Here is a 27,846-nt window from a genome sequence, read left to right on the forward strand (position 1 = left end):
GCAGCTGAAAGAGGACTTTTGTCACTTTCTGTAGGCAGCTCTGCCGAAAAAACCCAGTCAGGCACTTTTGAAGGCAAAAGAAGCACAAAGGAGCCTCATGGTACTTTGTACATGTTTGACTTTATTTGCTCAGTCAAAGCACAGTCCTTGCAGCGTCAAATGGAGTTTGGAGCACAGAGGCCACAGACAGACAAACGCAAACCAAAAGCCGAGGCGACCATCTCGGCGGCAGCGGCAAAACGCAAAAAAAGCAGAGAAGGCCGCCGCCGCCACCGCCGCCAGACAGAGTCACCACACACAGCACTGCTACGGACTCTTAGAATGAATACACAAGACACGAGACCACCATGCACTGAGCCTCGTTAGCCGGGAAGAGAGGGCAGACCCTTTCTAGGATGCGCTATCGTGCTTAATTACATATTCAAAAGACATCCTTACAAAAGATCCATGTGCTATTTTATATATATATATATATATATATATATATATATATATATATATATATATATATATATATATATATATATATATATATATAAAAAGCGTAGTGGTTTTCCTGCTGCACGATTTACATCAGCGACTTCACACGAGAGACACACGTTGGTTTGTACACAAACACGGCAATGTGCCACGTTGGGAATTGGCACACAATTTGAGTCCGATTTGCACGGGTTTCTTTGCTCGAAGGTTAGTTGCGTAGAGCGCAAAATAGAAAGGGAGACCACCACAGCAGCCTTTTTCTTCCCAAATTTGGCAAAATATGCTTTTGCTAGCTTTTAAGCTAATTGTGATCAGCGCAAAAAAGAGAGCAGGCCAACCAAGTTAAAATGTCACAATTGCCAGAATACGATGGCCAGTTTTGTGTTGCTTTGAGTAAATGAGTTTGTATATTGGAGAGCAAAAAGTCAAAATCCTTTTAGAACTTATCATAATTGGAGAGAAAAAAAATACAATTTCTCAAGCCAGAGACTAACTAGAATGAAGTTGCAACATTCCAATTCAAAGCATTCCTGGCTTTCCCCCCAGATGAAGTTCAGATTCAAAAATGGAGGATAAAAGTTCTGTTTTGCGAACCAAGTCTGGAAAAAAAAATGTATTTGGGGGGGAAATCATGTTGAAATAAGATTAAAATCGCAATATTACACGCCACAAAAAGTCAACATATTTACGTAAATTGATGAAGGTTAAATTTTTCAACAGAACAAATCATGAATTGAGAATGTTTAGAAGGGGAAAAAAAAAGTTGCAAATATTCAGGAATAAAGTTGTACCACTGAGGAAAAAGAACCAAATGTTTATTAGTGTGTTCATTAAAGAGGTTTATGTTTGGAGAATAAAATGTCGAGCGTATTTTCGATGACGCGTTTGTTAGCTGGGCCGTATCGCTTGTCGCTCATGCCCTTGTATCTACTTTGTCTCGTTCATACAAGTCTTTCAATTTTCACATTTGTGTCACTCATGCTTTTTTGATTTTTTTTGATCAAAAGCATTTTGATTTTTTTTCCGATAGTGTGTAAAAAAAAAAAAAAAAATACAGCATTTGCATCTGTTTTGAGGACACGACGCGTTGGTGTAAGTTGGGGCAGCTGTCACCCGTCATTAAAGTTGTGCGGCCGTCATGCGCTGTGCAAACACCCAAAACAAGGGAAAAAAAGAAAAAAAAGCAGCATTTGTCTTTTGCGCTGGGGCACACAAACATACACGGGACAAGCCGATCTTGTCTCTTGCATGCTCGTAACCAACAACAACCAGTTAGCGCCCTCACAAGCCTCAAAACACAAGCGTGGTCCAAAAAAAAAAAAAAAGCAGACATACGTAGCGATGAAGTCTTTTGGCCAGCTTGTCCTGCTCCTTTGAAAAATTGGCACAGTTTTGTGGAGCCGGTGCTGCTGCATCCTCGGCGGCAGCCTAGGAGCAAAAAACCCTGCGAGGAGACGCAAAAGAAAATGTTACGCTTTCATTCGCAAGGGAAAATGCTCTCTTCCGACCCGTAACCACGGTGACATGCTTGTTTTGTTCACGTGACGACCAGATGTGTTTTTTTTTCTTTTCTCAAACATACTTTGGCAAGAAAAAAAAAAAAAGACTGAATGCTTTGAGAGAAAAGGTCAGGCGCAAAAGTATGCTGATTAAAATAAAACAAGCTTTTTCAGAGTGAGAATGTGATTTTTCTTTGACATATAGGTCAATCCTTAGCAAAGTGATGTCCAAAGAATGTCAAATGTGTGTGTGCCCGACGTACTCGTCAGAGTCTTTCTTGCTCTCCTCGATGTAGGCGATGGACTCGGAGCGGAGTCGGTTGGTGACCTCGTATGTGCGCAGGGTGACTCCGAAGATGTCCTCGTGGTAGCGATTCTCGTCCTGCCGACGCCGTCGGTGCAGGGTTAAGCTTTCGCTAGGCCCCTTTCTTTTCCACGGCCGGTGACAAAGCGTACGAGCTTCTTACCCTCAGCTTGCTGATGAAGAAGCCGGCGTCCTCCAAGCTCATGTTTCCGTGCTGCTTGAGGATCTGCTGCACGGTTTTCAGCACGTCTCCCGCCATGGTGACGTCCCCGCACACGTAAATGTGGCCGCCCTCCTCGCGCAGGCACCGGTACACTCGCTCGGACAGCTGCTCGCGGAGGATGTCCTGCACGTATTTCTGCAGGGACACGACAAGGTCCGGGAAGAACGTGCTGAGCCCGGAGCACACGCCAAATCCATAACGAGGCAGCCGTACGGCGTGTCACTTTGACTTGGATGAGTGGTGCGATACGCAGGCGGAGAAGGTATTTTGTTTCGCGCTGCCACCGTCGGACAATTTTGTACAAGATCGAGACCGCTACGCGTCATCGCTCTGCTGAACGTGGTCGAATGGCACCGGTTACGCAAGTCCTGGCGCGAGTTGTGATTTCTTATCCCGAACGTATAGGTTCTCGTCTCAAGAGAGGTCAACAAAGTTTTAGTCCAGAGTCAAGAAACTGGTCAAAGAATGCTCTTATTCCACCCGCAAGTCGTTTCCGGAAAAGGGTAGAGTTCCACCAGAAGCTTCGACTACCGACGGAATGGAGTCGTTCGACCCAATTTAGGGAACTCCGACACGAGGGTTTTGCCATAGAGTCCATAAGGGGTTCTGTCATTTATCTCTGTGCACCTTTGGTTTGCCGGGCTCTCTGGAGTAGGCGGTGTAGAGCTCCTTGAAGACCTCCTTGTTCCTGGCCTGGACGGTCTCCTCCTTGTATATGTGGTCCATCTCGGACTGGCGACACCCAAACACCAGGATCATGGGCCACGCCTCCACACCTGGATGGGCAACAAAAGGAAGTGCACTTGCAAGACCCCAAGGACATCGACTTAGTTCTGGCTAAGCTGCACAGTTTGAATGAAGATGTTGGATGCCGACGAGGCCCGGGCCTTGATGGGGGACCTTTCCGGCCTACGACGGGCGTGCTGCATTACACGGTTATGTCGACTGACCTTTGTGTTGAAGGTCAAACATCCTCTGCTGCCAGAAGCTCCTGAAGGGGGCAATGCCCGTCCCAGGGCCCACCAGGATGCAGGGTGCTTGGTGGTCTTTGGGAAGCCGAAATAAGGGGGCGCTAAGCGACAGAAATAGAGCAAGGTTGGCAAAAGCTAGCGAGGCACGGCCAGCACGCAGCAGGCACGCGGCAGGTTGGAAAAAGTTGGCCACACGCGAGGCTGGCGCCAGGTTGCCGAGGCGCCTCGGGTTGTACCTTCGCACGAAGCAAGGCACCACGTCGCCCTTTTCGATCCTGTTGAGCCACGACGAGCAAACTCCGTGATGGATCGGGCCTTCTCCGTCTGGAAGGGATGATGAATGCGAGTCAACTTTTGCGGCGGCAAGCTGAACGCAGACGTTTGCTCTGGATGTTGATGGACTTTTGATGCTCTTGCACAAGGAGAGCGCGTTTACCTTTCGCCCGGTAGGAGACCACGGCGACGGTGAGGTGGATCTCGCCGGGGTGCAGGTCGGGCGAGGAGCTGATGGAGTAGTAGCGCGGCTGCAGCAGAGGCAGCTGGGTGAGCAGCAGCGTGGACGGCATCTGCACCGACGGGAACTCGTCCAGGACCTCCACCAGGGTGGGCGTGTTCAACCACTTCCACTCCTCGTAGTCCTGCAGGCCCTGCACGGCAAAGCCAAAGGGCTCCATCCTGCGCTCTTTGGACTCTCCATCAAAAGTGGCCGTTGCGGGTTCACGCTGTCCCTTTTCCTTCTCCCAACGCCATGTCATGTTGCGGACACAAGCATCTTTTCTGCATAGTTTTGCCCCTTTATTTGTGGGAGGCGCAGACGGGACGAGGACGCCAACGCGAACGGAAGCCTTCCGTGGACGCCAATGCGGTGACGCTGCATTGATTTCCATCGGGCTCAAGCGTAGCAGCAAGGAAGATGATGAACGCCGGGGACGGTACCATTTGACGTATATGAAAAGAAACCCTGGTAGATGCCAAATCCAACGCGCACACGCACTAATGAGAAGCTCGTCTTTCGGACTTTACCTTACTGAGCACCTCCAGTCTCTTCTTGTGTTTGTCGTTGGTGGCCAGTGCGGCAAAGTGCTGCAGAAGGACAGGACTGGGCGGCGTGGTGATGTCCAGAAAGTACTGGAAGGCCTGGAAGATGGTGCAGGGCGGGATGCGACCGGCGCTGGTCCAGTTACTGATGACGCCTGCCGGGGATCAAGAAAGACGGAGCTTAGGAAAGCGCAAAGCTGGACCAAGGCAGAGCCATTGAGACAAAAGTAGAGAAGAGGCGTCTTGCCGCTTCTCAAAGGCATCCATCCCAGCCACTTTTCAACCCATACAGAGACAAAAGTAGAGTGTTGACGCCTCGCCGGTTCTCAAAGGCATCCATCCCGGACATTTTATCAATCATTTCGACTCGACTCGCTCTTGGCTTGCCACTGCGCAGAAGAGGAGCAAAACTAGACGCGCATGATCTGAAATGGATCAATCGACATCATGCTCGAATCCGACAAGTCAAGCGTAAAATTCTCTGCCGGCTGTCGTTCTGCCCATGTTAACTTTCCTGCAGTTGCAAACCTCCCCATTTGGTCAAGTTGGCTGCCCTTGAACGTAAACGAGGCACTGCGCCGCCGCCACAAAAGTGAGGCTCGGCCCACTTGGGCTTCTTGTCATGTGTCGCCATGGTTACAAAGAGCCTCTTGTTATTCCTGTGCAGCACCCGAGTGTTTTTCTTTCTTTGAAGATTCTCAACGGTTATTGCATCTGCAGCGAACATGCCCCACCAGAGCGTAGGGCATCGTTTGGAATGGTGTTGCCTGCACTCAGCATAGCTACAAACTGTGCCGTAGCAGCACGACGGGCTGGGCTGGGCTCAAATGTGGCCGCGGTGTCATTTCAAACCAAGGGGAGAGACTTCTTCTAGCTTCATGAGATGGTTTGAGGGGGTCTACGGACGGGCGATGGGCATGCCTGGCATATTTCATGTTGCTAAGGGAAACTGGCTTTGGGGCTTGAATTTTCTAAAATACAGCTCATGCATGGAAAGGCAAAAACGTTGCATTGATATGCTGCAAGGCTGCTTTCCCCTGACGGGCCAATTAATTCTTTGCCTCAAGAAAAACGAGAAAGTGCTAAAAGGTCAGAAATGGAAATGATAAGTGTTGAACCATGATAATGAACAGCAGCGGCGGTGGCAGCAGAAAGCAGCATGTGCAGGAGGATCAATTAAGTGCAGAATGTCAGGGAAATCACTCCAAATCGAGTGACCGTGCATGCAAACACAAACAAACACACGTGCAAACACACACGGACAGAGATGCGGGTGGGCAAACACCTAGCGCGGTGTTCCTCTCCTCCAGGAACTCGACTTTGACAATCTGATTGACATCCGGCGCGTCCTCCAGTTTGTGGATGAGAGCGGTGACCAGGTCCTCGTGGTTCCCGGCAAAGACGCCCAGATGGTCGCCGGGGTGGTAGCTCAGCTTGTCGTGCTTGTTGGCATCCAGCCGCACAAATATTGTGGAGCGGCTGCAAGCGCAAAGAACCAAGTGGTCAAGTTGATGTCGCTGTCAATTTGGAGCGCAGTACCACGTCGCGCCACAAGACCCCGACGGTGCCCGCCGCTCATGCAGCTTAGGCCCGTCAAGGAAATTGCACATGGCGCGAAGGATAAGACGATTTCAGGGAGCGGTGCGGCGCCATTTGAGTCACAGCGGAGCGAGACACTCACTTGGATTTGGGACTTTGGAGGTTTTGCGATTCCAGCATTTTGGCTCCGTAAACGGTCTTCTTGTGGATTGTAGACAGCGCTGAAGGGAGAAAAAACCCAAAACAATTGTCATTCTATCAGCGCAAAGAAAGCCTTGGCGTCCATTCATTCTGGACGGGTGCCCTCCAAAACACCAAGCAGCGGTAGCCTGTGCCAAATGTCACTGGCCGCTCTGAACGGGGGCAAGGCAGCGCCTTTGAAATTCGGCGTCAGCTGACATCACCAGTGAGACTTTTGTTTTTACCGTCAGTGAGAGCCGGCGCCTCGGCTGCGTAGGTCAAGCGGAACTTGCTCTTCTTCCAGCTCCGGTGGTTGCTGATGAGCGAGTCGTTGGCCTTCTCAATGTTGACGTCGTCGCCCACGCAGAAAACGTCGCAGGCAGCCTTGAGGTGGCAAAGATGGAGTCTTCAAGAGCGGACGCAGCAGAAGCGCCAGACGCAAACTCGCATCTGTCATCGACACCCGTCCGGGGTCGGAGAATTGGCACCAAAGTTCACTTTTGGGGCGTTATTATTTGACGATTACTCTCAATTACCATTATTTATTTACCACTTTGCACTTTTTGCATTTACTTGTTACTCATGTGCAATGATCCCTCTTTCTGTACCGAAACCAGAATTTGAGAGCAACGCGAAGTCGATGAATAAAGAGGAGTCTAAGTGAGAGGAAAATGAAGCTTCACATTTGCTTCGTGAGCCAGTCGTCGTTTTACTGTGCGACTCCTCTGGGCGGCACACTTTTAGACACGAGTGTGCTTTCAGGTGAAGAGAGAGAGGAAGAGCGAGAGAGATCTAGTGGGCTCAATCAGGATGACAACAGGTTCCCATTGCGCCACACATTTGCTGTCGCGGCCAATCGTTTGTTCGTTTGTTTGTTTGTAAGCGCCTTTCATGGCGGTAACGTGAAAGGCACCTTGAAAACCTTCTTGGCCCAAGTTCTGAAGGACTCCTCTTGGCCGCACAGCTCGTCGCCCTCCCCCATGCGGAGGATGCGCTCCCCACCGAGCTCCTCGAACAGCGTGTCCACGGCGTGGGCAAAGGCGCAGAAGTGCGGGTAGGCCCTGGATCCCAGCCCAAAGACTGAGAACCTGCAAGAACACATGCACAGGAGACAGAGCGGGGCAACGTCAGCCCAGTGGCTAAAGCGAACCCCTGCCCGCACCTTTGCAATACTTGAGCGCTTTTCGTTCTTTCTTGGCAGGCGTGGCGTTCGAATCTTTGCCGTGGTTGTTTCCATCACGCTGCGTTTCCGCCGCCGCAGCCGTCAGGAGCCCGTTGGGCGCCACGCGGCAGCTGCGTTTCACAAGCAGACGTTGCGTTCTGACGCTCGCTCCGTCATTCCCTTTGCTTGGTCCTTACCATTGCACTTTGACCGGCCGCCCGCCACAGAGTATCAATCAAAGGTTGATTTGCCTTCGCCAAGTCCTGATTTGATTCCACATGCATCTGCCCGTCATCCTTTCCTACTTCCCATCCTTCACCCCAACTACCACACCACACCCTTTTTACAACCAAAGCATCCTTTACTGCTTTTCAACTATCCACCTGGCGGTGCAGTTAGTACCATCCAACCATTCGTCAACCGTTCTTTGGCCATCCATCCATCCATTCACCCATCCATCCTGGCATACCTGACATTGGCAAGAGGGCCGGTGCTCTCAAAGTTTACTTTGGCTTCGGGTTCGTCGCTGGACGACTTCCTGGTGTCTGAGTAGGACGACACACTGTTGAAGCGAACTTTGTAGCTCCTGAGTAAATTGGGGGGGGGGGGGGGGGGGGTAAAGAAGAGCTTAACTCCAGCCACCTCAGTTGTCCACAAAACAAGACAAAAATAAATCAGCGCCGTCCACCCACTTTCGGTCTTCCGTGTTTGACGTCGGGTGTCGCATCTCCATCAAGGCGGCTCCGAATTTCTAAGACGACAAGCGAGCCGGTCAAAGATGCTCCGCTGTCCACACACGTAAGCAGAGGGTGGGGGTGGGGTGACTTAATCCATCCCGGGTGGCAATGGAAACCGCTAAACATCCAAAGTCGGCTTCCAATTGAGGTATTCATCCACAGCTCTCTGAGTGCGGTTTGAAGCCAGCGTCGGGCTCGGAGCCACCTTTTCCGCTTCAAATGAGCCGTGGGCGCTCTTAGCATAAGGTTGCTATTCCGAAGCCAGGGAAAGGCGTCTCGAGACAGACGAAGGCTTTTATCAGTGGCTCGGCTTACACTTGAGCAAATTAGCCTTTGGAGCCATGCTTGGGCCATTTTTCCAATCAGGATTTTGTAGATCCATCCAACCATCACTCGATAGATACATTATTATAGCCTTTCAAATTGTGCTTTGCTTTAGGAGCCTTTCAAAGTCAGGCTCTTCCTCCAAATGGCCGTCATCATTTGCCACCCGGGTGAGGGCGCGAGGGCAAGGAGGAAGCCCGACCTCCCCGTTCTCAGGCGGGTCGCCGTTGCCAAAGGTGCTGGTCACCACCAGCACCAGCGTCTCGTGCTCCAGGTCCACCACGTCGTAGTCGTCCATGGACATGGCCTGCACGCCGCCGGGAAGAGAATCAAAGGAGACGCATCAAAGATGAGAAGCTGCTTGGTATGCACGAATGGCATGGCACGGCATGGCTGCCCCGCTCCTCTTTGGTGGCCGGCCGGGGCACGAGCGTGCGTACCTTGGCATCAAAGGCGTGTTTGAAGATTTCGCACAGCGTCTTGGCGTAGTCCTGAGACTTGCCTGTCTCTGTGGCGAACAGGATGGTGGCCTTCACCCGCTTGGCCATGGCGGCACCCATCAGCTTGGCTGAGAACTTGACCGCCCTGTGCACACAGGGGGGCAAACGCTAACGCCCCGACCCGCATCGGCCCACTCGCTCGCCAGTGTTGCTGGCCTGGCCGCAAATGCCGCACGCAGCTTTGTCGCAGTGGAGCAAATGAGCATTTGGCACGCAAAATCAAGATGGCGTCTGCCACCGTCAAATTTCCCCCAAGAGGCAACAAAGATTTGTTCATTGGCCAGCCAGCTGAGCTTGGACACCGCCCACCTCTTTTCCTTCACACCTGCCTTTTCGCCACAACCTCGGGACGCTTCGAATCGGGCGAGAAATGGCCGAGAACAAGCTCGACCTCCCTGCGACGCTGTTCTTCAGCATTCTGACAGTGAGGACGCGCGCTGGCTTCTTTTTCGGCGACGGGCGAGCACTCACTTGGCGAGCTTCTTGAAGCCGATGGCTCTCTTCTTGGTGGGCGTCCCGTTGACTCCTTTCCACACATGAGTGTGCCACGGGTCCACCTGCGGCATAGGCGGCAGCGGCGCACCTTAGAGGATGACCTTGGCCACGGCTACGGGCGTGGTTCTAGGGACCCACCTGGTACTCAAAAGAGGGCGTGAGGCGGTAGTTGAGCATCTCCTGGTGGAAGACAGGCGTGATGCTGCCTGACATGGGCGGCACAATCCACACCCAGTCGCCCGGGCAGCCGCCTCGCACGCGGTACTCGTTCTCCATGTGCTTCATGAAGGACTCGGTGGCCGAGTGGTGGTCCACGATGGTCACTTTGCACACCTGCGCGCCAACACACGCCTGAAAAATATGCTCGCTCGCCTGCGAACTGTCAGCACTCCGGGCGAAAATGTTTCGTCATTACGTTTTTTCCTCGTTGCCACACTGTCGGCAGTAGTTCTCCGTCCGACTGCTTTGCCAATTTGTTTGATTCTGCCCGCCATTCGCTTTGGATGTAATACCACTGCCACCCACTAGACGGGAGGGCCACTATTTTGTCTGACACCATCCATTTAAAAGAAGAAGAGTGAAACAATCTCTCTTCAATTCTGCTTTTGACGCAACTCCCTGAGGATTACCCGTGGACATTCGATGGCTAAGTGAGTCGTGCTGACACAGCACCAGACCAACAACAAGATCTAAGCTGCAGTATCGGCATCGTATCGAGAGCGAACAAGTTGTATTGGCACATCCCTCAATATCACTCCCGGTATCAATCCTTCTCGCCCCGGCCCAATTGCTGCATGATCGAAAAAAGGCAGCCGCACCTGAAAACTGTAGAGCACAGCGATGTTAATCTCCACCAGAGCTTGGTCTTTCCACAAGGACGACGTCTTTCTGGTGTCTAAGGACATCTTTTTGGCGACATCCTGCGGACGGATACAGCGGGAGTGACGAACGTGCTGGGATCCGGGCGAAAAGTCCGAAACCCAACCTCCAGGATGTTGTAGCGGGAGCTGTCGCAGAAGTCCCTGACGCCGATCTCGGTTCCCATGTACCAGCCGCTGAAGGGGCAGCCGGTGAACTCCAGGCCTCCCACCTCCAGCAGCATGTTGGAGACTGCGGGCAGGCCGTACCACTTCAGTTCCAGCTCCCCGAACCACTCGTATCTGGACACAACGGCAGCGGCGTAAGCACAGGCAAACCTCCACTGAAGCGACATGGGAAAGAACCGACTCCACATTTAATGGACCGATGGTCACGCTCAAGACCAGCTTCAGACTTTCCCAACACCAGAACTACAGAGACCACACAGGGATGAGGTGAGACTCCGACCACGAAACCACGACCAATTGCAGATTGGGGCTGGTCATGGGCGCTCAGTTCAAGGACAAATAAAGTTTTCTAACATTTCACAATCATCCGTAATACGTCGGATGTCTCTGATACGCCAAAAAAACGGTTTCAATTGAACGCCCAATTGGCTTTAACGGACGACCACTTCTGCCCATTAGGCCGGGAAAAAAACAAAATGTAAAAACACTTCACTTGCCCGACTGTCAAAAGGGTGGCTGCAGCCAAAATAAGCATTAGCTGCAAATAAGCCACTTTTTGAACTCGCCGAGCGCCTTGTTATCCTCCACTGGGAGGGCGGCTGACGCCGAGCGACCGGCCCGCTGCCTGGCTGCTGTTGTTTCAAACGACAAGTCGCACGCGTGTGCATAGCATCCAAATTGTTGTCATCATGCTGCCCCCACCCTCCTCCTCCTCAAAAGAAAGGATCCCTGCTATCAAGGAGCACAGTGTTAATTTTTGGGTGCGACTCACTTGGGGTGCGTGATGGGCACCTCCAGGACCAGGTCTTCGGGTAGTTCAAAGAGTTCGGGGTCGTTGCCGTTGGCCTGCAGCAGGAGAGGCAACACGTCGAAGCGACCCTTGGGTGCTTTCCAGCCTAGCTGCATGCAAATCTGACCAGCGGGGGTTGTGCGTTTGGGGGTGGGGTGGGGGGGACACAGAACACGTCACTCACTGTTGGCTCGCCACCAAGCATCTTGGAATACACCAAATCAACTCAATCTCAGAAAAAGGGAACAGAAGATAAAAAAGGAGAGCTCTTAATAAAAAAAAAAAAAAAAGTGAAACTATATTTGACATTTACAACAAACAACATTGAAAAGCAAAAATGTCCTTTGTTTTTGTCAATTTCTTGCACGATTATGCCAAGTGTAATCATTTCAACATTACTGTTTGGCCGGACAAGAGAAGAAAGGTCAGTGCTTTGACAATTGTAATTTATCACACAATGCCAAGGACCTTTTTTTCTGGAGGGTGGGGGGTATTTAGTTTTGCATTCAACAAAAAACAATATTCCGACCACAAAAAAGTAATTAGCCCTAATTTAAAATAAAAAGTCAATACGTGCAACACGACTGTAATGCTGCTCTCCAGCAAGGTTTTTACAATTCACATATATGAACAAACAGCTGTAAAATAAAAAACATTCATAAACAAAACAACGCACGCACACACTTGCGTACGCACATGCACACACACACACACACACCTCTGTGAATTCCACGTTGGCAGGGTCTCCCAGGATGCTCCCGTCGGGCTGCTTGTAGCCAGCGTAACGGATGAGCTGAGAGTTCCACACGCGGTAGTCGTGTTTGCCGTCCGTCCTTTGTGGAAAGATGGTAATGGCCGACCTGTGACGTCCAAAAAAAAAAAGTCACTCAGACAGGCTGCCCTTGTGCGCATGTGTTCAGGCAACAGTTGCTTGAAGCTTTACAATTGCCATGTGATGCTCATTTCTGCTCGCTAGCATCAAGCTAGCAGATTTTGGTTATTGGCTAAAAGTTCAAATGTCCACTGTTGAATTTACTTTTGTTGAATTTGCTGTTGTTTTTGTCCATCTAGGCTGATTCCCGTTTGCCGGTCTATGGCTTTAGTATAATAGTTAGCATTAAGCTAGTGGATTTTCTCACGTGAGAACAGTTTTGGATGTCTAACGTCTCTTGTTTTCTGTGTGTCGCTTGTTTCATTTTTGCCACTTGTGTTACTTTGTTACTTTCAGGCTAGCATCAAGCTAGCAGAGCAGACGTTGGATTTTGGCCTTCAACTATACAAGGAGGGATTCCCGCGTTGGCTAACAAGAGCGACGTCGTCGAGCCGAGATGGAGTGTCAGGTCAGTGACGGAAGAGTGCAGGGCAGATATTTGCTGGGCTTTCTTGTGTTTGTCTTGCTTACCTGAGGTTGCCCTTGTTGGTGGCGTACTTGATGTGGTTACAAATATAGTTGTACATTCCATGAGCTGTTGTGCAGTCCCTTGCGTCAAAAACCTGCCGACAAACAAAAAAAAAAGGGGGGGGGGGAGTTATCTTCAACAACTGGGAAAAAACAATAAAGTGACAGTGTACGTCGGATGGGAAAGATGAACTTGAGCACCTTTGGATGCAAGCGATTTAAGCTTCCTAATTCCGAGGGCGGGCAACTTGGAAGGACACCCACCCCCTGAGGAAGGCATGGCCAATAGTTTGGAAGCTAAAGGCCACTCACCTGCAGTTTGGACCACTGGATCCTGCCCACGCAACGGGCGGCGTTCCTCCAGGCGTGCTTGGCTCCGTAGATGAGCTCCGTATCTTTGAGCTGGTACGTCCCCGAGGCCTCGATCTCCTTGGTCACCTCCTCCAACCGGTCCGCGTGAGCCTTGGAACTGTACCTGCGTGCAAAGCCGAAAAAGAGCGGCCTCAAAAGCGGCACGGCTATTTCATCGAAACAATCGGCTGATCATCCATCAAGGGCGGACGGGAAACAAAAGAGAGCAATTTGTTTGTGGTTTCAAAGCCTCTCCCATCAGTGACAACACCCAACTTGATTTGATTAAAAAGACCAACAAAAGTGAATCGGGGAAACATGCAAATTACTTGTGGACAGAGCGGCACGGACTTACTCGTCTTTGCCCTTGGAGGACCTAAAAAGTCAACGAGACAGTCAACAAAACATTCCTTCATGAAAACCGTCGGTCTTGCATTCACACTGCTGCCAAATTGGGATCGGATCTGCTGGATTCAACCATGATGTCAATGATGTCGCAAAATGCCTTTGCTTGCCAATCTGCCGCAACGGCGCCGTTTGTGCCTACAACAAGGGACTGTGACGCCAAAAGGCCAGCCAGCACAGACCACCAGCGGGGCGGCGCCGGCAGCTAGCGGGCAAGATTGGAAGAGCCGGACCTCGGCTCGCGAGCCTCAGCCGATACCCGGCGGGTGAGATCGGAAGAGCCAGACTTCGGCCCTCGAGCCAGCGGGCCGAGCGCAGCGGGCTGCTCCGTCGGCAGTCAACCAAAAGGCGTCACCGCCTCCCTTCTTCTGAGTCAAGTCTTTCTTCTTGATCCATTTTCCTAGCGCGCGCGCGGGCTGCGGCTTGCCTTTTGATGGAGGTGTAGTACTGGTCGATGAAGTCCGTGGCTAGGGTGACGAGCTCCTCTCTGGGCCGCACTTCTTCCGGCTTGCGAGCGTGCAGGTTGGGCGTCATGACGGAGCCCTGGCACACGTTCTCACCGCAAGTGGGCATCTGAAAAACAAGGGCAAAAAGCAGCGGAGGTCACCGGCCTGTCGTCCCCAAAGCCACGGCAATTCCCATCGACAACCAGAAGCCACATTTTGTGCTAATGAATGCAAACGAACCCAATTTCTTGGCGCAGAGTGAGACTGGCAGAACTTCTTCTCTAATCCAGTCAAAGGATTTTTCTATCCCCATAATGAAGCCCATCGAGCCCAACACGCCGAGGGACAGACTAATACCTTGTCGCGCCATGGGAAATCCGGCCGAGACGAGGAAGAGGAGGAAACCATGCAGAGAGAAGCGTTGCGGCACTCCGATGATTTCAACGTCAGCCATCGTCGAAGCTCGTCACGCCGAATCGCGACGCGCTCCTGTGTCATTTCGCGCTTCCGAGGCGGCGGCCAAAATAAACGCCGCGAGAGAGCGAGGCTAAATGGGCTTAAGTGTGAACGCACTCGCCTTTTGGACTCATCTTTGCAAAGCTGCACAACACAGGACAAAAATGTTCACTCCTTCCTTTTATCCGGTGCCTTTCAGCCAAAACCACCGTTTGAAGCAGAGCAAAGGCAAGAAGCTAACAAAAGCCACGCTAACAAGCATCGACGCATTTAGTTTGTTGTTTTTGGAGGCCGCAATCTCCACTCTGCTTGCTCGATCGGTCATGGGCGCACATTTGGCGACCACGGTTGAGTGTTTCACACGCTCTTTCGTGACCTCGTATTGCGTGGGTGCGCATCGACGGGATTTGCGGCTGGACTTTATGTTGTACGTCGTGCGCACATGCGAGTATTTCTTGTGCATGTTTGGGGGTCCGTAGTTCGGCTGCATTTTTTGCTTGATCCTTGGCCACGAGGACAAAAAAAGCGCACACGTACTCTGTCGGAGTGCCTCAACTTGCGTTGCCACATATTTGACCGGGCGGGACGAGCTTCCCCATCCAAGTAAATTCTTCTCCTGTGCTCAAAAGCTGAGCTGATCTCAAATCCAAAGGGCACAGCGGCGCCATCTACAGAGATGTTTTTGTCACTACGGCTGTCGACAAAATGCAATTTCACGAACGAGCCGGGCCCCCTCGGGCAAGTTGAAAAAAAAAACACCTCGACCAATATCGTTGCCGGCGGCTGCATTGCGGTGATGTCGAGAAAGTTGAAAGCGGAGACGGGGGAAAACCGGCGGCTAAAAATAAGAGGATCTGCGGCATTACAGGCGGAAGGGAGATTAGCGTGGGGCGAGCGAGGAGCGCGCAAGGGATGACGGCGGCATGAAACAGATGAGAAAAGGGATAAGCGCTCCTCCAAAATAAAAGCAAAATGAGGCTTGAGCCTTTCGCAGGCCGAAGACGCTCGCGGATCAAGTGCGCTACGCTAAGATTGCGGCTCGTTCGCCACTTGTCATTGCATTAGCTTGTCGCGCAGCAGCTCCATATGGCGACTTCCCGGTTGCCTGGCAACTGCCGCCAACTGTCAATAGTTGAGCTCGTCGCCACTCTCCCTCCCGCTGCTGAAAAGCGCTCACGATGCTTTCGCAAAGTTTGCGCTACGAGTGAGTCTCAAAGCAGATTTTCCTTGCAAGACAGTGGCTCTATGACCCTCGCCACTTCCTCCTGGCTGAGACCCCGCTTGTATCTCCTCGGGGCAGCTTTATGCACGCTTACGTTTGTGTCATCCGTTGTGGTAAATGATTACTTTGACCATCCCGTTAAATCGGCACCAGCGCATGTGGATGGAAGGGCGTTGCTGCACGTGTGTGCGCTTTGGGCCTCCATCTCGGGTGCATGTATGGGTGAAAGCGAGCGAGCGAGGGCCTCACCTTGCTGGCGCCCTGATGGAGCGTGTCGTTCAAGATGCTTCCACTCTCCCAGTTCTTGATCTTGAGGAAGCGGGGGCACTTGGAGGGGCTTCCGTTGTGCAGCGTCTTGCCTGGGCCGGGCCCCTGGAAGCAGACATCCTGATCAATTCTGCTTTTTATGTCTACAGACAGCGAGGGCAGGGCTGCAGGCTCCTTTTAGGATGACGAGGCCAATCCTCAATTCAACGGACCCAAACTGATGTCCAGTCTACTACTACTCATGATGCCACTTGGTCAAATTTGGGTGCAATTCACCACTGTGCCAGTAAATGGCGCTGTGATGCCAAGACTGAAAACGTTTGCCTGCACTGTGTCACGTTTGAGCGAATGAAACGCCAAGTGACGCAAACTGCTGCTCCGTGTTAACGCCACGCACACACGCGCATGCACGCACGTGCAGATTAGGACACCATCGGCGTAATCCGGATTTAACTTTGCCGCGGCGGCAAAAGGTTGGTCGCCCGGAAGGATCGCTAAGGCCTTGCGCTGACGGCTGGATGGATTTCATTTCCTTTTTTCAGGGAATGCACAAATTTGCCAGCTCACTTTGTCAAAGCAATTCACTTGCGCTTGGAGTGCAGAGTCCAAGACCCAACATGCACCCTTAAAACTTAAAAATGGGTTAAAAATGGGACCAGCCAGGAAGTTGGGTGTACCTGCTCGGCCTCGACGTCGTGCAGCATCACCGGCATGTTGTCTCGTCTTCTGTTGTTTTCAGATGAAAGCTGTGGCGAAGTTGCGTTTCCCACGCTGATGTCACTGCAACAGGCGCCAAGGGGCGGGGTGCGGAAGAGAACAAACACACAAAAAACATTTCTGGGTAAACATGACTTCATCTCAAGCTTTTGATTGATGGATTTGTTCACTTGCATCCATTGTGTACGCATTTTACACGACAATCGAGTTTTCAGCAAAACGCCCTAAAGCGACTTTCCCGTTGTCCAGCCAAAGCCGTCTAAGGGTTGAGTTTTGGAAAATCTTCTGAGGGTTGTTCCCTGCGCAAGTTCCAGCTAACATGGCCGCCTGCCTTGCTGTGCGTCCTCAGGCTTGGCTTCTTCACACAGAGAAGAAGGCAGTAATGGGCCAAACTTGGCGCTTACCGGAAGAGCTGCAAAGCAGCGAGCGTTTCTGGCAGTCTCGGTCGTCTCCTCAGTGGTGTCTCTCGCGCGCATCTTAAATAGTGTCCCGGAGCCAAACGAGGTGTGGTCTATCTGTGCGAGAGTGGATGCGCTGGCTTCCAGCATTTAACTGGCTGCTGATGATCTCGGGAGTGGTGTGACATTGAAAGTCCAGCAACCAAACTGGTTCTTCAAAGCGTCACACAATCACGACTTACCCCGCCCGCACCACCGCTGTAGTCAAGTCCAATGTTTTTTCGACCAGGCTGCATCACAGAAATGTCCCGCGATCTTAATCGCATCCTCCGGATCGTTGAGAAGGAGCGGCAGATGTGTGAGCGAGGGATGGCGAGTGGACGGCCCAAAACACAACATCAAAGTGTTTCCCAATGTTAGCTGGAATAGCTCCCATTATGTCACAAGCAAGAATGTCACCCAACACCCGGCGCAGCCCCAAGCTTTCCGAAGGTGGGAGCCCTCTGTGAGCCCGCCACACTTTGCATTCTTGGACAAATGACGCGCTTAGGCGCCCACTGCGAGACACGCGACATTCCTCGCTCAGTGATGACGACGTCAATGTTATGTCAGCTGGCTGCTCTCAAGCCTGGCTGGGACAATTGTTTGGGTTAGGTGGCTCTTTCAATTTAATTGTGAGCTGGCATTTTAGTTTGTGCCAACTTCCTCTTCGGACCAAAGCGTGGCATGTGGTCGAGCCAGCCGAAATGCAGCCAGCCGTTGGGCCCAATTGACGCGGCAGCTCTGCGCATTCCCCGCAACGCCTCGAGTTGGACCATGTGAGCGTTCCAATTGTTGCAATGCTTTTTGAACAGTTCCTAAACAAGGAGCAAAATTCACAACAGATGTGCACATTTGGGGTGGGGGGTGGGGGTTGCCTGAACATGCTATTCTGTGACTCTTCTGGTTTCTCAATTGTTACGCGTTGAAGCGATAAGGGACCGATTATGCTAAGCGCCGCCAATATTGGCAAATCGGCATTCCGCGGTTCTTTCTGTGGCGGCTGTGGCTAAGGCAGTAGAGTGGGTCATTTAGTAACCAGAAGGGTTGGCGGTTCGATCCCAGCTCTGTCACATGTGGTTGTGTCCTTGGGCGAGACACTTCACACACCTTGCCTCCAGGTCGCCATTGTAAATGAGAAAGTGTTTTCAATTGGCTTACCTGGTAAAACACAAAATAAATAAATAAAAAGAATTTCACTTTCGGCTGAAAAAAGGTTTGTCCCCAACCGTCCCCGGTGACAGCGTGGCGGTTTTCCTTTTTGGTTCTTCATGGGGCTGGTCAAAGCACTGTGTGGACTGACAAACGGCCACAACGAAACAAGTGCAGGCCTGCCGCAACCTTTCACGTTTGTTCGGCCCGAAGAGACACGGGAAGGATCATATACAGCAGCATGCAATTAAAAAGGGCGAGTCTGTGGTTTTGCTGGGCAAACACAAAGCTGGCAAAAAGGCTTGCGTGCCGATGTCTGTCTCGCACAAGCGCCAAACCATGACAAGGCCATACAAAAGGGAATTTACGAGCCAAGAGCAAGCTCTGGTGGGGGCGGGTCAGTGACTCTTTCGACCACCGTCCCTTGATTTTTGAGCAGCAAAAGCAATTGTCATTTGTGCAGCCCAAAACTCCCCACGCTGAAGGTGTGAAATCACGACATCCATAACTGGAATTCCATGCTTGACACAAGGAGAGAATATTCAAAACATTTGAAGGTGCAATTTGCGACGCCAGGGCGCAAGAATTTGAGTCGCTCGGAATTAGGCGTTAGGTAGTCATTAGCGCTGGCTGCCTACTTGCGCAATAATTAGCAGGTGAGTGGAGCCTCAGCATTTCGAGTTGCCACGCACTGGCTGTCACTGAAACGCAACCAGAGTTGAAGCGGTGCGCTTGGTCACGCTGCATGCTCGTTGAGCAGCCGAAAGCAAAACAAGGCCAAGCTATTGCCAAACACAAAACGGGTTAGCCCTCCTTTGCGTGACGAGGTAGTCTGCTGTGAAGATGCTTGGATCTGGATGCTGTCCAATTCCTTTTGGGAGTGTTTCGCGAGCTTCTCAAGAAAAACAGAAAGATCGGGCACGGCCGTCCGACACTCGGCGTGCCTCTGAAAAGGCTGGATTGATTGAAAAGCTTTGAATGGCCGGCACGCTGCCGTAATGTTTGTGGTCGATGCATTGATCATTACGCAGTCCTGACGGCCCTCGGAGACAAAAGGACCAGGACAGCATGCATATTCCTCCTTCAAATCTATTTTGTACATTTTCATCCGCCTTCCGCATTGTGTCAGTGGGGCGCAGAATCCAAACTCCAAGTGCTGAAAAACTCAGCACCTCGCCCACAGCTAAGTGGCGTTTTCAAGACATCTTGTACTTGACGTGTCGGGAGCCTCCTTCCATGTTTCTGCAGTAACTTCGAGCATTCCAACTTCAAATGGGTCAGCTCGGTCAGGACATCTTGGCAACGACGGCTGCATGTCCAACATTCGCCCCAGAAGAGATCAACCACCTCTTTCGGCATTTTGGCGCGGATGCAAAACACCCAGACGTCACCCCCTTGGGCTCATTCAGGCACTGGCGGTGCTGGGGAGGGGGACCGCCAGGGCATTTGCCTACCCTCGCCGTGGTGCCGCGCCAGACTATCAATCAATCAATCAATCAATCAATCAATCAATCAATCAACTTTTGGGTATTTTCCAGAAAATTCTTTCCACATTTCTGGAGGGAACGTGTTGTGAATGACGAGCAGCGTTTTCAGAAGAATTGAAGGGATTGTTACAAAAATATGGGGGACCCCCTGAGATAGCCTTGGGCACCCAGCTGGTGCAATGATCAAAGTCTAGCTCCGCTACTGCATTTGGGGCATCGACATGCGTATTAGTGACCTTTTAGAAAATTGTCCTCAACAAATTCTGGACCACCACAGGCGTCGACTGCATGGAGCTTCTCCACCCGCAACTTTCTGTCTTACTCGTCTTGAAAGATTTTGAGCAAAGGCCGGACTTACCAGGCCACTTGAATGGCGGCGTCCCTGCGCCCGGCGTTCCTCTGGCCCTCGCCGTTCAGCTCCTTCTTGGCACTGCGGATGAGGCGCAGCACGGGCTCAATCTCCTTCAGCAGCTCGTTGTTTTCCTCCAGCCCGTTGCAGAAGAGCCCGCCGCCGCCCCGGCCCCCCTCCCTCGTCAGCAGCGGGTCCTGGGCCGCCAGGAGCGTGATGGACGGCGATGAGAGGTTCTCAATGGCCCTCAGCTGGGGCGAGCAATTCTTGTAGGATTTGGAGGGCGGGACTGCAGGGCGGGTGACCCGCACGGTGCGGGGGCGCCCGTCGCCCGACAGGGTGGTCTCCAGGTGGGTGGTGAAGCCCTGGGGCCCACGCAGGATGAGCACGGCGTGGCTCTCGGGTGACACGTTCTTCAGCGTCTCCAGGGCCCGCTCGTAGCTCAGCTCCACCAGGGGCTTATTGTTGACGGCCAGCACGATGTCGCCCACCTGCACCAGGCCGCACTCCTCGGCCGCACCGCCCCGGATCAGGTCCGACACGATGACGGGCGGTTTGGAGACCCTCTGCTTGACCAGGAAACCCAGGCCGCCCACTTTCCTCTTGAAGAGGCGCACCGAGATGATGTTGGGCTGCAGCTGGCACACGCTGGCCTCCCACTCCTGCATGGCGTTCACGTCTGCGTTGGCGTGCGCGGGAACCTTCGTGCTCGCCTCCGTCCCTGACGAGTCGCTACAGAGCAAAAAGGACAAAAGACATCGGATTCACTTCCCAGGGAACCGGCGCCTTTCTTTCTTCCAATGTCCGTGAAGGCATCGATGCTAAGTGAACGACCGACGTGTACTTCGAGGACCGGTTGGCCCCGTTTACCCGAACGTTTGTCAGTTTGATTTCAATGAGTTGTTGGAATGCTCAGGAGCTCTGGAAAAAAACAGAAACTCGCTTTTGTGAGATTGCTTACTCCCCGCTGGCTCCTTGCTCCGTTTAATCACCAGGGGATGGGGACCAAGCCCCGCTTCAAAAGCAAGAATCTGCCAGCCTTTGCTGGAAATCTCGATTTGTAAATTGTAGAATCGATGAACAAACAATTATTGAGCTCAAGGGTGTCAAACCCGTTTTTGTTGCTCAGAGGCCCGTCGACTGAAAAACCCAACTGATAACATCACAGAAGCGGAAATAAAATAATATCAATGGGTAGCCCTATAAATTGTTTGTTCAACTATTTGTCCATTTCATTCAAAGCGGGATCCCCCAAAAAATGTCATCCCAGTATTGTTAAGAGTGAAGACAGAAGACGTTGACGCAGGTGATTTGCCTCGGGGGGCCACAGAAAATGATGTCTGGCCTCGGGGCCTTGAGTTTGACACCGGAGGGCTTCTGATTTCTTAACAACCACGCGTTTGCCTTGGGGCCTTGAGTTTGACACCTGTGGGCTTCTGATTTAAAAAAAAAAAGTCACGAGTTCGCAGGCGGCCGTCGCACCTTCAAATGGGTTCACGGTCGTAACGGCCCTAGCAGGGCAAACGTAATCAGAGTCAAGTGGCAGAGGCCAAACATCAGGTTGTCAAGTGCGTTCAAGACTTAAACGGTAAAGACCCAATGATTGTCACACACACATCTGGGTGTGGTGAAATTTGTCTCTGCATTTAACCCCTATGGAGGCCACGAATGAGCCAACCTGAGGATGCCCAATGGAGAAGCGCGCCACGAGGCATGGGAATGAGGCGCCGGCCGGGCAAAGGGGGGGATGGCGGCCGTGGTCTTTGGGCGTGGCTTCCACTCACGGCAGATTCCTTGCCCCGGCTTCACGACAGCACAAAAGCTCGCCACCTCTGCCCCTCCCACGTGCGCGCACATTAGCATGCGCCCGCGGGGTGCCGAGCCTCGGGGAGAGACGCCCTACTCGAAATTTGCATATCGCTATGCAAATAAGCAGCGCCGTGGACACAGCACCAAGAAAGGTTCTTTGCCTCATTTCTTTCAGAGCCATTTAAAGTCACCTCGCACCTCCCCGTAACCGTGAAAATCGGCGTCGGCCTCCGGCTCGTCTTTTGCCAGGTTCATCTTCTGTCACGGTGCTTTGGGAAACGGCGGCGGCACGTTGAGAATTTTGGATCTTCAGACAAGTCCACACGGGTTTTCGTTTCATTTTCGTTTACTTTTTCCGATACGGCGGCCAAAGAACTCGTGGAGCTGACAGATCTCCAACAAAGCAACCACCAACAGTGACGACTGCATTTTCGCTTTTGTACGTAACCAAAGAACTGGAAGCATTACCAACAAGATTTGTTTGATATTTGTTGGTGGACAATTATTATTATTATTTCTTTCTTAAAACACCGCTCAAGACATCTGTGAGCAAACGTGCTTTCTAAGAAGGCATTTTTACCTCACTGTCACCACTGTCACGTGTTTTTGTAAAACGTGACAGTCATCTCCGAACCTGACCTTTGTCTTTTCATAGACATCGATGACAATTTCATCTAGGGTGAGCCCAGCGTGCGCGCCTTTGTCAACATCTGCGACAATTTGGTCTCATCATTGCCCTGATGTGCGTTTTTTTCCTTCACAAAGACGGCGATTTGGAGTCTTAGACTGCACCAACGTAGACGTATCCCACCACACATCGCCCAAATGTCCGTTGTCACACACGACGCTGTCTTGCAAAAAGCAGCTTGCCGTAGCTATTACTTGTCACTCACACACACACACAAAACTTGACCAAAACGGATCCTTGAAAACGTTCCAAAGTCATTCATAAAGAAATAAATGCCAAATTGACAAGGGTAGTACGTGGAATTAACCTGCTGTGCATTTGGATTGGGAGTCACTTGGCGTTAAAGCCGCTTGCTTTAGTTTGGGCTTGCAGAATGCAAAGCACCCCCCCACACACACACCCCTAAAAAAAAAAAAAATGAAAAAGAATGCGCGAGAATGCATGTCGGTGTGGATGATTTTACGCAGCAACAAGTTCACTTGAGGAGTGGGTGGGGTGGGGGTGGGTGGGGACAACGGCACGCGGCGGAGGCAAGAAGTCAAGTTGCCTCCAGCACATGGCGCAAGCCCATTTCTGCGCAAATCAACGGAGCGTAGGCTGCATGCCGTAGAATTGAAAGAAAGGAGGCGACAGAAAGATCAACTCACCCACAGAGAATCGGAGCACCTGCAGATCTGTGGATGCGCAGCGCCCCCCTCAAAAGAATGATGCTAAGAATAATGATCAAAGAAACAAACTTGGTGTGCAACTCCTCAGCGGTACGCTCGGTTCATCCCTTGCACACCCCCAAAGAAAGCAAGTGCAGGGATGGGATGGGGTGTCCAAAAGACAAAAGACTGTCGGGGTGGGGGGGTGGGGGGGGCGCAGGTTTTGCTCAGTCGCGCTCTGCCCCTCTGGAGGCTCGCCTTGTGGCTCGCGCGGCGCTCGCTCGGCGCCTTTTTAAAGCGACGGGAGGGGGGGGGGAAGGAGAGTGAGAGAGTGCGCGAGCGCAGGGTAGTGGGGGGCAGGGGAAGGGGAGCAGCGCGGATGAGGGGGCGTGGGTGCACGGCACGATCGCCTGTCGTCATCGCGCCCCCCCCCCCCCCTTTGCAATGAGAGCGCGAAAAGGATGGAGCTTACGTCTTGCGGACAGCCGGGCCACTTACACCACCACCGAAGCAATTCGCACTCGTGTTGAGTAAAAGGCTGCGACCGAAAACCTTCTCCGTCCAAGTCAGGCCAAGACTAGAGATAGGGTTAGAGTTGTAAGTGATGAGAGGAGACGATGTACGGCAACTGGAGCACAGCACATTCGCCAGCCGGCTACTAGCGTGCACTTGAGCCGACCCGCCTCTGCTTTCCATCTTTCACCCTGCCAATGTGATGGCGTGCGTGGGTGCTTCCAGAAAACGGGCAGGCCCAGCAACGCGCTGTCACTTCCCCACGACATCATCATGGTGACCATCTCCGCTGCACGTGCTCATGCTTTCCGCCCAGACCAGATACAGCACGTACAAGATGCGGGCCTTCAAGTCAGCACAGGTGAGGTTGAAGCGGAGGGTTGCCAATGTCTGTTTTGAAAGACAAAGAGAGCGGGCGAACCAAAGTTGTTTAAATGGGAGGACCTGGACAATTTAAGGTTCAGGTGGGTAGGGACCAGAAACCTACAAGAGTTTTCCCGCAACACACCCAATTGGAGGGATCAGGATGGTTTTAGGATCGAACGGAGCTTGCCGACGAGCTGCTGCAGGACGTAGGGTGCCGGAGCCTAAACAATCAATCCATGATCCAAATCGTTGGGAAGTGATCTATCATTGCACCTCGAGACAACATGATGATTTTTTTTTTTTCCTTCTTAGAGGCAGCCTAATCCATCTAGGAAAGCAAACGCAGGTACGTACGTTTCCTATCAGGCAGCCAAAGCACTTTTGGCTTTCTTCTTTTTTTTTTTTTGTGAACCAAGGATATGTCCACACACCCACACGCACGCATGTCATTATGTGGATGACTTCCTGCGTGAGTGCTGCCATCTGCCCTCTCATAAAGCCGCGCGTGCGGATTGCCATGCAAAGCCCCTCGTGCTCAGCGTCATTGCGCATGGCGGCGTCGGTGGCTCGTCTGGATTCCCGTTTATCAGATTCACCCACTGAAGCTCAAAGAAAATGGTCTGGGTGGGGTATATCTTTCACAGGGCAACTAGGTGGGCTTCCGTATGAGGCAGCAAAAGGCTCGACGAGATGAGGGACTTGCCCTGATCGCAACTGGGCAAGGCTTGGGAGAACCTCCTGAGGGTGCCAAAGTGCCAGCGTGCTGGCTTGGCTGGACTTTTCCGTGGGCTTCAAAGCGAACACTGGAGTGCCTCAAATTGTACGGATCTGACCGGTGAACATGAGGGATGTTTAGGGGGCAGAGTCCAAAATGGGGTCACATGACATTCAAAATATCAGCCGGCGAATTAGTCAAATAAGCGCTTATCATTCACAGTTACAACTTAGAGAGCGTATCGAAATCCCAACTTGAACTGGAGGGAGGAAGGAAGGAAGGAAGGAAGGAAGGAAGGAAGGAAGGAAGGAAGGAAGGAAGGAAGGAAGGAAGGAAGGAAGGAAGGAAGGAAGGAAGGAAGGCTCTTTTGGGAAGGAAAAGGAAGAATCCTCCAGCCAAAGTCCGAAGCTGCTGCAGAGGGCCGCCGCAAGTGGCTGCCTCTCTTGTCCGGCACGCAGGAAGGCAGCCACGTGTTGCGCCGACAGGTGTGCCACTATTTATTCCTTCATTAGGCCCTTTTGGCCATTCATTTCAGTCTCCATGGCGACATCCAACGGGGCCATTCTGCCGCCAGTCGAGAACAAAGCGAAAAGCAATGAAGACGCATCAGTGAGAAGAAGACAAACACTTCAACTTGGATGGAGGAGGAGCAGCAGGCCAGAACATCGTTACTGGTTTTACTCAACTTGGAGGAGAAAATAAAGACAAAGACTCTCAAAAATCGTCTCTCTCAACTGTTAAAGGTGACCACTATTTGTAAGAAACATCAATTCGACATGTGATTTGCCTCGGCGGGTGGAGGCAAATCTGGCCCCCGAGCCGCCAGTTTAACACCCAAGACTTCTTGATTCCTCCCAAGCCTGTTAGCACACATTGGATATTTGGTTTAGTTTTAGATATCTTAATGTATGGAATGTCCTTACAAGTGAGCTATCAGTTTTTTAATTAACGCCACTTCAAAGAAAATAAATCAAGTATACATCATTTATTCCTATACCTGTGCCGCTACCATGTCAACGCAAGTCTGCCATTTCTGATATTAGCAGAGTAAAATTTGATAAGCGTCTCATTGGACAATTAATAATTTCAACGATAAAATTAACTTTTTGGGATCTTTTTTGGACACATTTAAAAAAATAATAAGTTACAGGCAGAGCATTTGACGCTTTTATACTTTACTTTGTAAATAATCTTTTGTTTAACATGACAGAAAAGCATCAGACATTATTTTTAAGTCATTGTCACTAATGCAAGGGGACTGGTGAGAAATCATCCGTTTAAATACATGTCAAACAGGTGAATTCAGTACTCGGGCCCTACTTTAAACTCAAATTTGAGTTGAGCTCATTTCAGGTCTTAAGTCGCGAGGCAGGGAACACCCTGAACTGGTCGCCAGCCAATCGCCAAGCACACAGAAACCGACGGACAGGCATTCGTGCGCACACTTACACCCATGGACAATTTGGAGCCTCAATCGATCTAACACACGTTTCGTTTAAATAAGAATTTTTTAAAAAGCTGAGATTAGTTTTGATGTTTTGTAGAGGGTACTTGATTAAATGTGAAAATTGTGCTAATGTACCTGTGTGTAAGTGATAACATACTCTTGTTTATTTGTTTATTCTTATTGTTTATGAGCACACCAAGAACATTGATCAATGAGCCCTGATAGCCTGTTTCACAAGAGCTAACAAGTTAGCATGTGGCTATCACCAACCACATTTCGGAAGTTAGCACTTTTAGCCCATTTCGCACTGGCTAACGAGTTCGCATGTGGCTGCCAACAACCAAGAACCTTTCAGCAATTAGCTCTGACAGCCTGTTTCACACTAGCTAACGAGTTAGCATGTGGCTATCACCAACCCCCTTTCAGCAATGAGCACTGTTAGCCTGTTTCACGCGAGCTAACGAGTTAGCATGTGGCTATCACCAAGCACCTTTCAGCAATTAGCTCCGATAGCCTATTTCACACTGGTTAACGAGTTAACACGTGACTACCAACAACCAAGCATTTTTCAGTTTCAGTTGAGGAAAAACTAGCTCACCTCATCACCTCTTTTATTCCAGGATGACCTTCAGGGTCCACCTTTGCCTCCTCACTGAGCAAATGGTGCTCCTCTGCTTGCACAGGTGTGCCACACCGGCTCAGATTGGACTGAACCATTTCGTGCTAATTGAAAGGGTGTGAGTGCGTATGCGTGCGCGCGCGCACGTGTGTCTGCGTGCGTTCAGGATTCGGCATCTTAACAAAGATGCCAAAGAACGAAAACTGGACCATAAAAGCTGTGCGAGCAGTCTCAATTGGACGCCAAGCACTGATAATGTGTTTGTCTTCTTTAGCCCTTGAAACGGCCCCCTTTTTTGGCCCAGTCCCGGAATATTCCAACTGAGCCGCTTCAAGGGGACATGACGTTCACAAAGTGACAGATGCATTCTAATCATATCATAATGAATAAATAATGAAATCATTTGATGGAAAGAAAACTACAAAGACCAAACATTTAAGGGGAAATAGGATTAAATTTGTTGTCTTTTCATCCCGCTGTGGCAGCAACACGCTTCCTAACATAGCAGACGATTTCTGTGGCTGTTTTTTGCTTTGGTGAACTTTTTTGGGGGATTGTTGTTGTCTTGGCCACGGATGAGTTGATGATGAGGATGAGCCGTTTGTTGACTCTTTGCTCGCTACTCCAAATGAGTTCCATGCAGGAGACGGGAAATGAGATGGTGATGCGTGCAGGCCTGTTTTGTTTGTTCAACCTTCAGCCAGAAGGCAAGCAAGGCGAGCATCTCGTCTTTTCTTCTTGGGTGTGAAATGAGTCCACATGGAGCACTGAGAGACGGCTAGAGAGTGGGCGGCACCCATTAGGCGCAGCCACGCCGCGCCTAATAGACGGCCCGGCACTCCTCGTCCGTCGCCGCTCGAGTGTCCAGATGATGTTTAGTCTTGTCGCCTTTGATCAGCGTGAGGCATTTGAGGCTGAACGGGAGACACGTGCAAGACGGCCTCTGATAAAAATGCTCGTTAGTGGACGCAAATTGGGCAGGACATGTTTTGAAAGGTGGACGTGAAAACAAGAGACTTTACGGGGTGTCTCGGTCTCGGCTTAGGAGGAGCTTGACAGCGTGACA

At 51.3% G+C, this 27,846-nt stretch overlaps 1 protein-coding gene across 7 annotated transcripts; it reads right to left on the reverse strand.

Annotated features, from left to right (window-relative positions):
• Positions 1 to 101: 101 nt before the first annotated feature.
• On the reverse strand, positions 102 to 26,886 carry nos1 (nitric oxide synthase 1 (neuronal)). 7 transcript variants are annotated; one of them, XR_015858588.1, is made up of 32 exons: positions 26,760 to 26,886; positions 19,986 to 20,708; positions 16,512 to 16,614; positions 15,817 to 15,939; positions 13,871 to 14,016; positions 13,394 to 13,414; positions 13,000 to 13,162; positions 12,691 to 12,782; positions 12,007 to 12,148; positions 11,271 to 11,410; positions 10,438 to 10,612; positions 10,271 to 10,372; positions 9,591 to 9,785; positions 9,429 to 9,514; positions 8,898 to 9,042; positions 8,660 to 8,764; positions 8,089 to 8,147; positions 7,866 to 7,982; positions 7,408 to 7,527; positions 7,148 to 7,322; positions 6,480 to 6,618; positions 6,197 to 6,275; positions 5,801 to 5,994; positions 4,501 to 4,670; positions 3,914 to 4,124; positions 3,714 to 3,801; positions 3,457 to 3,578; positions 3,134 to 3,282; positions 2,447 to 2,641; positions 2,243 to 2,361; positions 1,816 to 1,924; positions 102 to 1,623 (listed from the first exon to the last, which is right to left on the reverse strand). XR_015858588.1 is itself a non-coding variant. In XM_088376049.1 (31 exons), the coding sequence occupies exons 1-31, from the start codon at positions 26,876 to 26,878 to the stop codon at positions 1,909 to 1,911; spliced, it is 4,533 nt and encodes a 1,510-aa protein (XP_088232175.1). In that variant the 5' UTR covers positions 26,879 to 26,886; the 3' UTR covers positions 102 to 1,908. The 7 variants fall into 7 exon arrangements, 6 of the variants coding, with proteins under 6 accessions (XP_088232175.1, XP_088232179.1, XP_088232176.1 ...); XM_088376049.1 differs by having other exon boundaries at positions 102 to 1,924; XM_088376053.1 differs by lacking the exon at positions 26,760 to 26,886 and adding an exon at positions 23,121 to 23,266 and having other exon boundaries at positions 102 to 1,924.
• Positions 26,887 to 27,846: the final 960 nt, after the last annotated feature.

Source organism: Syngnathus floridae, chromosome 5, assembly GCF_059516105.1.
Source record: "Syngnathus floridae isolate MCC-2025c chromosome 5, RoL_Sflo_1.0, whole genome shotgun sequence".
In the NCBI taxonomy this organism is placed as follows: Eukaryota; Metazoa; Chordata; class Actinopteri; order Syngnathiformes; family Syngnathidae; genus Syngnathus; species Syngnathus floridae.

Coding starts and splice junctions, on each gene's coding strand:
- nos1 (XM_088376049.1), bottom strand. CDS start 26,878: ATGGTTCAGTCCAATCTGAGCCGGTGTGGCACACCTGTGCAAGCAGAG. Junction 9,043..9,428: donor GGCTTCAAGAAGCTCGCCAA/GTGAGTGCTCGC, acceptor CTGTGTGCACAG/GGCGGTCAAGTTCTCAGCCA. Junction 6,619..7,147: donor GGGCCAAGAAGGTTTTCAAG/GTGCCTTTCACG, acceptor TGCCACCTCAAG/GCTGCCTGCGACGTTTTCTG.